Source organism: Cavia porcellus, unplaced genomic scaffold (genome assembly GCF_034190915.1).
Source record: "Cavia porcellus strain 051 isolate PalLab524CR breed Dunkin Hartley unplaced genomic scaffold, mCavPor4.1 scaffold_49, whole genome shotgun sequence".
NCBI lineage: Eukaryota > Metazoa > Chordata > Mammalia > Rodentia > Caviidae > Cavia > Cavia porcellus.
Window position 1 is genome coordinate 429,277 of NW_026947532.1, and position 12,322 is coordinate 441,598.

The following is a 12,322-nucleotide window of genomic DNA, read 5'->3' on the forward strand; positions in this document are numbered from 1 at the left end:
GGGGCGCAGCGCGGGACAATCTGAGCGGCGCGTGCGCGGTGAGCGATGCGCGCCGCTCCCTAACCCAGGTCCCGCCCCTTGCACGCTCAACTCTCTCCCCTGCTCCTCCCGGCTGCACGATACAGGTAGTCAAGGAAAAATGTTTATTTGCGAAACAGAGCGCGGAGCTACTTCTTCTTCTTCTTGAGCGCCTTGAGTTTGTCCTCGATCAGCCACTGCGCCTGCTTCTTGATCTCCGCCCGCGACGGGATGTAGCTGTGGTCCATGTCGGCAAACTGGAAGCTTTCTGCATAGAGCGCAGGAGATTCGCGGCGGGGCTCCTGGCTCCTGTACCCGCTGCCGGGTACAGGCAGCCCCTCATCTTGCTTGGCCCATCCTTAGATATGCAGAGGGCCCGGGAGCCCGTCCAGCCACCACTCCCTGCTCCAAGTCCCCAGGGCTAGTGACTGGATGAGCCGGGAACTGCCCACACTGGCAGTCCTCTTCTGTCCTGCTCTGCTTTGTTGCAAGAAGCCCCAATGAAGGCTCTGGACTTCCCGACGAACCTTGTGATGTGTGCCCCTCCTCTCAGGGTAATTAAGTCTCACTGTTTCAAAGGGTTTAGCCTCTCCAGGTCATGACTAAGTCACCTGCATTGATTAAAACTCTTCTCGGTACCTGACGCCCTCACTGTCCCTCCAGGATGTCCTGGTCAGATGGATTGGGCGTTGTCCCCACTCAGCAGCTCAGACCCATGACTGGATCTGGCTGTAGCTCCATGTTCCCTCTCCATGGCTGGTGGTCTCACCTATCATGTCCTCCTCCAGGTCCTCAAAACTGATCCTGGTGTTGTATCTCTCCTTCAGCGTCGAGGACTCCAGGGCATCTTTCACCTTGGAACTCACCTGCAGGGTCATGTTCCCATCAGTTCTGAGGGGACCAGGCCCGTGTTGGTGACCCCAGCCCATGGATACCTCCTCTATCTTGGATAGCGCCTGCAGGCGGTCAGCCAGGTAGATGAGCTTCCTTTCACAGTAGGCCAGCTTGCCGTGCACATCGAGGGTGTCAGAGGGCACTGCTTCTTTCTATAGTCCAGAGCACAGTCTGGTGTTCCCTCTGGTCCAACCCAGGACTACTCTGTGTAACTGCTCTTCCTTGCTCAGTCAGTACCTGGCTGGTAGGCAAGGTGACACCGATGAGCCGGATATAGAGATTGTCTATGCCTGTCTGGATGGTCAGCAGCAGCTGCTGGCTTTTGATCATGTTGCTGCGGGCCAGCTGGAGCCTCGCCTCTTCCTCTTTCAGCATGTTGTTCATCTTTTCCTCAGTGGATTTAGAGCTGTGGAGGACAAGGGGACACAGACACAGGTGGTGCAGCCCCCAGCCCACAGAGGGCAAGCAGGCTAGGTCCTGAGCTGGGTGCTGTGCTGACTCCATGGGCTGCAAGTGGGTAGGTCCGCTGGCTGCTCCACAGACATACACCACTAATGGGACTGAGCGCCCAGATGGCAGCCATTGGTGCCCAGGTGGCTGGCAGCCTGGTAGCTGTTTACCTATCGGAGCCTGGCATTTGGCGGAATTTCAGCAGTGCCTTCTCAAGCTGCAGCTTCTTCATCAGGGCGTCCAGCTGTGCCCGCTGGTCCTCACAGTCTTCCATCTGCAGCTCTAGGTTGTCCTCAGTGTTCCTCTGGGCCAGGAAGCGGCCAGCGATGTCCTAGGCAGTTCAGGGCAGAGAGGGGAGGGTGTGGGCTTGGAAGGTGATGGGGCCCAAGGCCTGTGTGGCTTTCAGAACTCGGGGCTCAGTTGTGCCGATGGCTGCCCTGCACTGTGGGTTGGGTGAAACCTTCACCTCTAGTACTGGGGATTGAACTCAGGGCCTTCACATTCAGTTATATTTAGTGTTTGAGTTTTTATTTATTTATTGGTGGTACTGGGAATCGAACTCCTGACCTCATGCCTGCCAGGCAAGCGATTATGCCACTGTGTTAAATCCCCAGCCCTCTTTGAGTTTTCTTTTGACACAGGGTCTTACTAAGTTACCCATGCTTGCCTCAACTTTGTGATCTTTCTGCCTCAGCCTACCATAGTGCTGGATCACAGGTGTGGCCAACACATTAGTGGGGCAATGTCTGATGTGTGTCATGCTCTGTAACTTTGATGGGCAGAGCATAAAAACCACATCTGCAGCCATGGAGATCAGGCATCACCTGAGTCACCTGAACTCAGATGGAAAAGTTCTAGTCAGGGCCACTGGTGGGAGCTTAAGGCTTAATGAACAACCAATTTGGGCAAACTGAGAGTAGAAAGGAGCTGGAGGGAGACGGCTGCCCACTGTGACTCCCTGGCTGGGCAGGGCTGGGTTTGCAGACAATGGTTATGCCCTTAGCATTTCGGTCCTTAGGTCCTGATTGGTGTTCCTCCCAGGCCTGGGAGCAGCCTATTGAGGGGCACTGGGGGACGAGCTTCTTGTGTTCCCTTCATCACCACTCTACCTATGCCCAGGTGTGGAGGAGGCTTACCCAGAGGTGGGAGCATTGCACAGCAGCTTTGACCCCCTCCACCAACGCAGTCACGTTGGTCTGGTATGGGATGTCCATCTCGGAGGTGTCCTTTTTCTTGCCTGGGCAGAGGGGAAGAGAAGAGGCTGTCAGAACACAGGGATCACCATTGAACAGCTGTCCACGCACAGCCACTGAGGAGCTGGGCGCCCTGAGTCAGCTGCTCTTCTGCTTAGCTAGGCCCCTTGGAGCACCTGGGGGCCCAGTGTAGAGGACAAGGACAACATGCCACTGGGCTTGGCAGCATTCTCCAAGGAGTCACTGGATGACCAGGGGCTGGACTGCTGATGGCCTCTCCACAGCCACACACTGTGAGTGCTCAGTCTCTGCAGGGGCAGTGAGGGATAGTCTCCACCACCATGGTGGCCACAGGTTATAGCTCTCTTCATGGTGACCTGATGAGGGGTCCTAACCAGCACCAACCTCTGGCAATCCCAGCTGGGACAGACCAGAGGGCTGAGACTCACCTCTCAGGACATCCACAGTCATCTTGGAGGGGAACTCCAGGTCCCTGTGGCCCTGATGGAGAAAGCGGGCAAGGCCATGGTGAGCTGTGTGCTGGACGGGAGGCGCCTCCCACAGTCCCCCTGGCCTGGGGCGCACCCGGCGGAGCTTCTCGCTGGCCTCCTTGGTGTGGATCTTGTCAGTGAGCTTCTTCTGCTGGTTGAGCCGGTTTTCCCGAGCTCTACGCTCCTCAATGAAGGTGGCTTCCCCTTGCCTCATGTTTCTCTGGGGACACAGGGAGGTCTTGAGGGTGCTATCTCAGCAGGGCCACTCCTGGCCCAGAGCCCTGGTCAGCTTTCATCTTACTAACTGTGGAATGGGGCCTGAGGCTGCTGACCACGCCTTTCCTCCCACAGTGCTCAAGCCTGTTGACCAGTGACCTCACTGCATGCCTCGTGACTTCTCTGCCAGTCCTTGCTCTTTGCAGCCCTCCACTGCCCCCCGAAAGTGCTTGGTCCCTGAGGCCTGATCGCTTCTACCTCATCCTGCTCTGGTGGCTGCAGCCATCCTCATCCCAGTTCTGCAGCCTGGACACTGCTCTCTCCATTCTCAGACCCAGCGCTCACTGGGTGACGCCTCTGTTCTGTCCTCTTCTGGCCACCTCCACACCACCATTGCCTCCCTCAAGTGGCCATCATTCAGCCCTGGTGTCCTCTAGCCCTGAAGCCAGAGCTGGTCATTTTGAAGCCCAAGTCTGATCCTCTTCCTCTGTCTCCCCAATGCAGGGGAGCCCTGCTGTCCCCAGCGTGTCATATGTGGCTTCCCCGCAGCCTTTTCTGCTACAGCCATGTGCCTCTCAGTGCTCTAAGTGCCTTTGGGCCACAGGGGCTTTGCCCTTTGATCCCCTCTCTTCCCAAGCCCTGACTTTGTTGGAGATGGTCCCCCAGCACCTTACCCTTTCTGCCATCCAGCCCAGGAGCCCTGTTATGTTTCTTCAATGGCAATAGACAGGCGTGCCCTGCCCCAGGCAGGTCTGCTGTCCCATAGAACTTTGCAGGCATTGTAGCAGATGGGGTCAGAGCCCCCTCCCCCATTCACCTCATGGCATCTGTGTCCAGTGGTGTCCTGATGGGACTGGGGCAGATAGATCTTAGAGAGCCACCTGTGGGGGACATAGCCCTAGACCTGAGCTTACCTTGACCTCATCCGTAATCATCATGGCGTCTTGGGACATGACTGTCATGTCAGACAGCTCAGAGCCATAGCTGATGACCCGGTTCTGCAGCCTGTCCAGCACCACGGGGTACCCTGCCAGCACCTGCTCAGAGCAGCAAAGCATGGGATGCTGCAGTGCCATGGTGCCCCATTCCAGCCTGATCCCACTCAGGTTCTCCAGGGGACCCTGTGCATTGTAGACTCTGCCCTTATCCTTCACCACAAGGCTGTGAGCCCTGAGGACCATGATGGGGTCTGGTCTGTGGCCCCAGTGGCTAGGCAGGCTCAGAGAAGGTGACATGTGGCATGGTAGCACCAGCTTGGGTCTCTTACAGCCTGGGCCAGCAACCCAGAGGCTTCCCCCTATTGCCAGTGCTGGAAATTGAACCCAAGGCCTTCACACTAAACAATACCCCAGTCACCTTTTACTCTTTCTACGTTGAGACAGGGTCTTGCTAAGTTGCTAACTTTCCCAGGGTTGGCTTGGAACTTGTAACCCTCCTGCCGCAGCCTCCCAGAGTACAAGGATTACAGCTATGGAGCATCATGCCTGGCTAGGGACAAAAGACTGATGAAATAAGTGTTCTACTCTTGGGAAGCTGACTCAGAAACAGGATTTGAGGGAGGTTGCTTTGGACTGAAGTGGGCTCCAAATGTGGGCTTGGTCTCTGAGAGTCTGCTTCAGGCCAAGGCCACCCGTCACCCACCAGGTGTGCGACTTGGAAGTTCCCTAACCTTGCTGAGTGTCCCCTCTATAAAAACCTGATACTGGATTTCTCAGAAAGTTTCTGTCAGAGCACAGAGACTGTGAACAGTGTTTAGCTCAGGCTGGGTGCGTAATGTGACTTGGCTGGCAGTGTTTTGTGATTAATAGCTACAAATGCTGAGCCTTTGCCAGGTCATTTTTCTGTTTAATGTAGGTGACCATGGGGATCTCAAATCGGGTGTAAGTTGAAGAGAAGGAGGTGCTAGCAGGGGCAGACATCAGCTGGAGTATGGACCCTGTGATGGCGGTGGCAGGAGTTCTGAGCTGAGGCCGCTGGCACAGGAATGGGGGCTTCCAGGGACCAGGTCTGCCCCCTTTTGCCTGGCTGCTCTGCAGTAGAGGGCAGTGGGCTGTGTGGTCAGCAGACCCTGGATGTTGCGTGAAGGCTCAGGGACTACCCCTACCTGGCAGCGTGTGAGGGGATTTTTTTTCAGTAAAGCACGTGCTTTTTGGGATTTGCAAAAATGAAGTTCACTTTTTGTGTGTGGTCTTGGGGCTCAAACCGAGGAGTGCCCTACAACTGAGTTACACCCTGTCCCCCTTATTTATTTATTTATTTATTTGGTACCAGGGATTGAACTCACAACCTCATGCTTGTGAGGCAGGCACTTAGGCTGCTGAGCTAAATCCCTGGCCCCTCCTCCTTTTTTATTTAGGGAGAGCGTCTTGCTAATTTGCCCAGGTGGGACTTTGACTTGTGATCTTTCTGCCCCAGCCTCCCAAAGTACTGCTAAGAGTGAAGTTCTTTGGAGAATTTCCACATGCTTGGCTGGGAGCCTGGGGGGAGGGCAGAAGGCCGGGGTGTCTGGTGGAGAGGCTCCTGGAGAACCCCCAAAGGCCCTGGGCCAACAGGACCACACCTTCTTCAGGTGCTCCAGGAGGTCCGAGTACAGCAGGCGGATGTTCTGGCTGGTGGTGATCTTCATGGTTGTCTTTTCAATGCTGTTTTCTAGCTGGCGGATGACCTGCGGCAGCCAAGGGCTCACTGAGAAGCCCCCCCCCCCCGTTTAGTAGCCACACCCCTGTAGCCCAGCACCTTGAAAGTGCTTAAATCTAGGCTTCCTTGGAGAACGTGGTACCTGCCCCACACCTCGCTGCCTTGCCCACCTGCAGCAGTCGTGCCTCCTCCTTGGTGGCCTCCGGCTGGCTGCATAGGCGGTCCAGCTCCAGTTGCAGGCTTTCTAGCTGCTTCCCGCGCCGCCTCACCAGATGGATCAGTGCGTTGTGCGTGTTCACGCGATCGAAGACATAATTGCGCAGTTTCTCCCGTGCCACCTGGTGGAGGCATGTGTGGGTGCTAGAGGGGCGACGCGGGTCAGGGGACGCCTGGCTGCCCTTGCGGTAGCCCCCCAACCCTCAGCCAACGCCGCGTCGCTGTCTAGCAGTACCTCCAAGGTGCTGCGGCCATGCGCTAGCCTCACCGACACGTCCTTCCCGCAGGCCTTGGCGATGGCGCGCTGGTCGTACTGCGGGGGGCGCGCGTCAGCTGGGCACCTCCTCGGGCCGCTTTTATCCCAGGCAGGAGCCCCGAGCCTGGGGCTACTGCAGCAGAGTGCTCAGGCGGGCTTCGGCCCGGGGCAGCAGGACGCGTCTGAGCGGGAGCCCTGATGCAGGCACGCGCTCACAGGCCGGGCCCTGGGCCCTAGGCTGGGTGGGAGCCCTGTGCACGCGCACCCAGCCTAGGGCGATGGGGTCTGCGCGCGCCCCTCCCGCGTCCCCACCGCTTCCCGGCCGCAGAGAGCATGGGGCTTGGGCACCTTCTTGGCCGAAGCCCACTCATGCACCCCTCGGCGGACGTTGCTGCGCAGCAGGCCCAGCGTCGCCTTGTTCTGCGCCGTCTTCTCCTTCATCCCCTGGATCTGGAGCGCCCGACATTGCTCTGTGGGCAGTGGAGGAGACAGGGTGAGGGTCCAAGGCCTGGCCCGCTGGGGAGGTCGGGAGGCCGGGCCTCACTCAGCTCCCGCTGCTCCTTCACCTGCCTGGCGCAGGTGCGTCTAGACGCGTGCGTCACTGCTCCCCAGGGCTCTCAGTGGAGGGGCTGCTGGCAAGGGAGACTGAGCCCTGGGTGCGGTGTCCTTGGTGTCTGAGTCCCTTCCTGCCCCTCCAGCCCTGGGACCGTGTTGCTCTTGTGCTCACACATCCTTTCAAAGCCCCCTCCTCCATCAGCACCCTTCCTGTGGCAGGCCCTACGGCTGGCAGTAGGATGGTCAGTCATCTGTCCCACGGTGTTCTGGTGTTGAACTTGAAAGCCTGAGCCAGCAGCCCCTGATCAGGGTGGGCAGGGGCACGGTCCCAAGCATAGGGCTCACCCTGGAGCCTGGTGATGGTCTTTAGCTCCTGTATCTGTCCCTCCACATTTGCCTCACTGTGCACCTTCATGGTGGCACACACGGTCCACAGGGACCCTGTGCACCTCGTGCCTTCCCTGTGGGCTGCCTGCTTAGCAGAGCCAAGGTGCAGATTCCAGGTCTCTGGAATTTTGGGCCATTGTGATGGGAACAAGTTCTCAGGGCCAGGAGCCTGGGTTCCAGCCTTGCCCCAGTGGACCTCAGGTCACTGCCTGGCAGTTTGTACCTTTGGTAGAGCAGACTGTGTGATGGCCACAGGCTGTGCAGGAGGCATGGTGGGATTTGTGGTGGCTCAAGATAGCACCAGGCCCCTGGACCAGTTCTATATAGCATTGGGGCGGGGCTCTCAGGCAGGACTTTCCTTTGCAGGGCTTTTATTTCCCCACTAACACCCCAGTTCAAAGTCTGCAGCCTGGGTGACCAGGCTCACACCCACCCACCACCCACCACCCACCAGCTGTCCCACACTGTGCCACATCTTTCCACTCCTCCATCTGACCTGGCCCAACCTGCTGGGCCTTCCCCACCCTCAGCAGCCCAGGCTGTGATGAGGAAACCAGGAGGGGCCGGTTGGGGTCCTGTCCTGTAGACCGCAGCTCTGACCTGCTCTTGTGGCCCTGCTGGGCTGCTTTGATAGCACCAGGGACTCTTTGTGTGCATGATGTTTATTCCTCCCCATCCCAAGGCTAAGTCCAAGATCAAGGTGTCCCATGGCTGGCCCTGAGCCCAGTTAAGACCTCTCCTTTTCTAGCACAAATTCGGACATTCCCGTGTCCCCTGGGCATGTGTGTGTCCTAATCACCTCTTCTTAGTCAGCTGGGATTGGAGCGCCTAGCCTCCTTTACCCTTAATCACCTATTCGAGGCCCCATCTTCCAATAGCCATGTTCCAGGTCCTGGGCCACCACCAAATTACAGCATACACTGCTGGATGTGGACTTGACCCTGCCCCTGGCCTCACGTAGACTGCTTTCTCTCTGGTCACTTTCCACTTGGACTAAAGTGCTGCACTCACCCCACCCCTTCAGCCCAGGCCTTACCCTCAAGGGGCCTGAAGAACCTTCGGTAGGCATGGTCCCCCCAACCTCCTTTAGCTCTTGGGGGCCTAGCTGGGAGCCTGGCTAAGCAGAGCTACCTGCCTGGCCCTATGTTGGTGGTGTCTCTTTCTCTCTCACATGCAGACTCCCAGAGTTTTAGTGGGATGATACACAGCCGTGCAGAGTGAGGCTGTCTTCCTGGATGGGTTACAGTGGACGTATCATGTGACGTAGTTTTGGCTCCGTGTAAGCAGGAGGGGCAGCTGAACTGCTCTCCTCCACCGTTTTCTTTTTCTTATTCAATGCAAAGAAGACACACTGGTTGGAGCTAGTGCAGCCACTTGGAACCATGAGGCAGATTTGGGGTGGGCCCCATTACAGTGAAGAACAGTCTAGAAGGAGCCTAGGGGTCTGCCTGGATAATGACCCTTCCCACTGCTGTGATTCAAACGTGGTCTGTCCTCCACGCTGAAAGTAGGAACTACAACCGTGGTGTTTAGAAGTAGAGGTGATCAGGATTTGATAAGGAGACCCATTATTATTATGATTGTTTTTGGTACCTGGGATTGAACTGACAACCTCAAGTTTGCCAGACAGGTGATTATGCCACTGAGCTTCCCCCGCCACACACACACACACTGAGATAAACCCACTATTAAGAAGGGAGAGGATGGAACACACAACTTTGTGTGGAGTCTATGGACATGTGATGCCCTTGTTATCTCCTGTTTGGTTTTTTCCTGCGGCGTGAGAGAGAAAAGAGAGAGCTGAAGAGAAAAGGCCTTTACTAAGAGATCAGGAGGGATGTGGCACATAGGTGGCATCCTCTGGAAGCTTTGGGGTGGGGGACAGAACCACAGGCTTTTCTTTGGAATTTGACAGGCAGAGCTAAAGGGGCAGGCAGAATGACCTTTTGACAGCTAATTGAGGAGCCATTGCACCTGCCTGTGTGGAAATTTGGAGGTTTGACTTGTGGATTTGCTAGAACACAGGGAGATGCTGTCTAGTGCCAAAAGGAATTGCTTTCCAGGAAAAACCTGTCACCTCCAGGCTGTGCCAGTAATTCTGTTATTGCTAGGTGGGTTGGTGGCACATGTCTATAATCCAGCACTTGGGACTCCAGCCTGAACTACATACTGAGCTCTTGTCTCAAAAACAAAATAAAAAACAACAAAATAACCAAAAAGTAAGACAGAGATCACCAGATGTGGCACCCAACCTTAGAATGGGTCAAAGGACAAACCTTTTCCTTAACTTACCCAGTGTATCATGTGCTGTGGGCAACAGGAAGCAGACTCAAAATGCCAGCTCTAGTGGCTAAAGTTGCCCACATCCTGGGCCCATGTGGCTGTCTTCCCAGTGACTCTGAGGGCACTTGCTTTGCAGACATCCCTCTGCATGACTGCAAGGCTGGGTGCACATGGAGCTGAGGGTGACCCTTCAGTTCACCGGGAAGCCAGGATGTGGGCAGCTCTGTGTCTTCCTCTTCTGGGCTGGGTGCTGTGGATATGACCACCCAGGCCCTGCCTTGTTGACAGAGCTCTAATGGGCCAGATCTGCTGGTTCCTCTGCCCAGGAGAGGGGAGTCTGGGATAAAAAGCAGGTGGGTATGGTCCCCATAACTGGAAGCCAGAGCAGATTCTGTCTTCATCATCCTCTGCTCTGCTCCTCAGCCTGGTGGGACTGACAGCGCTCCACCTGACCCCCTGTGGTCTCACAGCCCCAGGGCCAGCAGGAATGTCCACCTGTGGGCTCCCACACTGGGAACTCCTTTGTACCTCCTGCGGAGCCAGCTGATAGTCATAAAGGTGACACCTGAACCCCCTCTTAACTCTGTTTCTCAACTGCTTTGGCGCTCAGGTGGTGTCTTGGTTACCTTTTTCACTGCTGAGACAAAATACCTGATGCCCAAAGTTAAGAGAGGAAAAGTTTACTTTGCTTGAAGTTTGTATATGTTTCAGTCCATAGTCTGCTGGCTCTAAGGCAGAGTGGCTTGGCAGACAGGAATGGTAGAGGAGAAAAGTTCATGGTGGCCAGAAGGTCACAAAGCAAGCAAGAGACTGCAGTTTTTCCATCCCTTATCCATGCTACTTAGGACAGGTAGCATTCACACCTTGAGTCCTAGTGCTCTTTATCCTAGCATTGCACTATAAATCAATTCAAGCATTGCACACTCTACATGCAGCCACCTCTGAAAAGCCCCACCTATGATCGCACAAGAGCCATATTAGGTGGGAAGCCAGGCAAGCTGTTTATTAGTGACACTCCAAGCACCCTCTGTGTCCTTGGGCTCACTGGGGAGTAGACAGGTAGACACCACAGTGTCAGAGGGTGTACAAGCCCTGTCCACTGGCTGCTGTCTCCACAAGTGCAGCAGGACCCAACCTGCTCAGGTTTGAGTGCTGACCCTGAGGAGAATGCCCTGCTCCAGCCCTGCCAGGCCTTTCTGAGCCAACCTAGGCAGGTCCTGGGTGTGGGCAGTGGCAGCAGCAGGTTTGTGAGGCCTGGCCACATGTATGTCAGATGGTCTGGAGCTGGGGGTGCTGACTGTTCCAGGACTCGTCCTGCCCCAGATCTGCACCCTGGCTGTAGCTCTCCTAGCGGGGCTGACCTGTAAGAGGCGAAGGGAGACAGCTGGGACCATGTCTATGCCTGCTCAGGGTCCCTGTCCTCATTCTGTCACTGCAAAAACTGGGTCCTGTAACAAGGACAGCAGGCTTGGGAGCCGTCAGCTGGTGTGGGATGCAAGTTTCTTATAGGAGGGGGTCTCTTCCTGGGTGCTCGGCTCCTTGCTCTTCTCTTGAGGTCACCCCAGCATCCTGCAGTACCCAATCCCACTCCAGCTCTTTCAAAATGAGGGCAGCCAGAGGGAGAGCCCTGTTCAGCCTGTTACTCTGATCCTCTGGACTTGACTGCCACAGACTCCAGGGATCTTGGCAACCCTGTCTCACTGGCCTCAGGTCCTCTCACCTGCATCCATGTCTTTGGGGAGCTTCCCCGTCTCCAGGAAGAGCCACAGATTGCTGCATTTTTGCGATTCCACTCTGGTCACCCCGTAGCTGGCCACAGAGCCTGCAACTGGGGACCGTGAGGCAGGGGGCTGAGACCCATGCTCTTAGGGTCCAGGGATGGGGTACAGGCTATTTACAACAGTCATGACTGGTGGGCTTGGGTAGGGCTCCCGTGCAAACGGTGGCATGGGTACCAGCGGCAGGGTATCTGCCTTATCCTGGGCAGAAGCCAAAGAGCCAGGCCAGGGCCCGGGCGTCCACCTTGTAGTACCCACCCACGGCCACCAGGAGGCTCCACTGCATCGGGTAGGGAAACTTTCTCTGGATAAGAATCTGCAGGCCGAAGGTCCCGCCGGTGCCTGCAGAGAGCCAAGGTGCCCTGGTCAGCCTGCGGCAGGGCTGACCTGGGATCACCTGGGTGTCCTGCTAGCACCAGGGGGCGGGGGTTCGGTACCACCTGATGGGGAGGGAGGGTGAGCCAGCAGGGCGCGTTCTCCCGCCCCGGAACACCCCACGCGCGCGAGCCTACCTGCCACCAAGGTGAGCACGCCCTTCATGAAGGCGCTGGACTGGCACGCGGCATACTCCCCGAGTCCCTGGGTGGGGGCCGAGGTTCAGTGCCCGTCCCGCTCCTTCCCCAACCTCCCGCTCCCTCCCCGACCTCCTCCCAGTGACAGCCGGGGCTAGACGAGTCTCACCACTCAGCCCCTCCAAGATGTGCTATCCCGTGGCAGGAGGGCCCTCTAGCCCTTTCTCCTGGCTGAGGTGGGCTAAGCCCGGGACCCTCGTCCTCGGGCAGCCTTCTCACCGGGTGTTTGGCGGCCACGGCGTCGTCCACGCGGGACAAGCCCAGGTTCACCATGGCTGGCCGGGTGCCGGAGCGCGCCTGCGCGGGAGCGGGCGAAGGGGCGTGGCCTGACCTGGGCGGGGCCTGAGGCTCGGGCTCTACGCCGACCCAGACGGGA

At 57.0% G+C, this 12,322-nt stretch overlaps 2 protein-coding genes across 3 annotated transcripts; both read right to left on the reverse strand.

Annotated features, from left to right (window-relative positions):
• Nucleotides 1–129: 129 nt before the first annotated feature.
• On the reverse strand, nucleotides 130–7,752 carry Ccdc183 (coiled-coil domain containing 183). The gene is made up of 14 exons (XM_003473110.4): nucleotides 7,272–7,752; nucleotides 6,720–6,841; nucleotides 6,351–6,428; nucleotides 6,070–6,237; nucleotides 5,823–5,927; nucleotides 4,177–4,299; nucleotides 3,141–3,266; nucleotides 3,005–3,056; nucleotides 2,499–2,599; nucleotides 1,533–1,693; nucleotides 1,150–1,318; nucleotides 954–1,064; nucleotides 788–884; nucleotides 130–286 (listed from the first exon to the last, which is right to left on the reverse strand). The coding sequence occupies exons 1-14, from the start codon at nucleotides 7,339–7,341 to the stop codon at nucleotides 168–170; spliced, it is 1,602 nt and encodes a 533-aa protein (XP_003473158.1). The 5' UTR covers nucleotides 7,342–7,752; the 3' UTR covers nucleotides 130–167.
• Nucleotides 7,753–10,573: 2,821 nt separating this feature from the next.
• Nucleotides 10,574–12,322, reverse strand: Tmem141 (transmembrane protein 141). Of its 2 annotated transcripts, none has more exons than XM_063244145.1 (5): nucleotides 12,166–12,322; nucleotides 11,887–11,953; nucleotides 11,633–11,716; nucleotides 11,317–11,418; nucleotides 10,574–10,957 (listed from the first exon to the last, which is right to left on the reverse strand). In XM_063244145.1, the coding sequence occupies exons 1-5, from the start codon at nucleotides 12,217–12,219 to the stop codon at nucleotides 10,944–10,946; spliced, it is 321 nt and encodes a 106-aa protein (XP_063100215.1). In that variant the 5' UTR covers nucleotides 12,220–12,322; the 3' UTR covers nucleotides 10,574–10,943. The 2 variants fall into 2 exon arrangements, with proteins under 2 accessions (XP_063100215.1, XP_005005151.1); XM_005005094.4 differs by having other exon boundaries at nucleotides 11,317–11,424; nucleotides 12,166–12,320.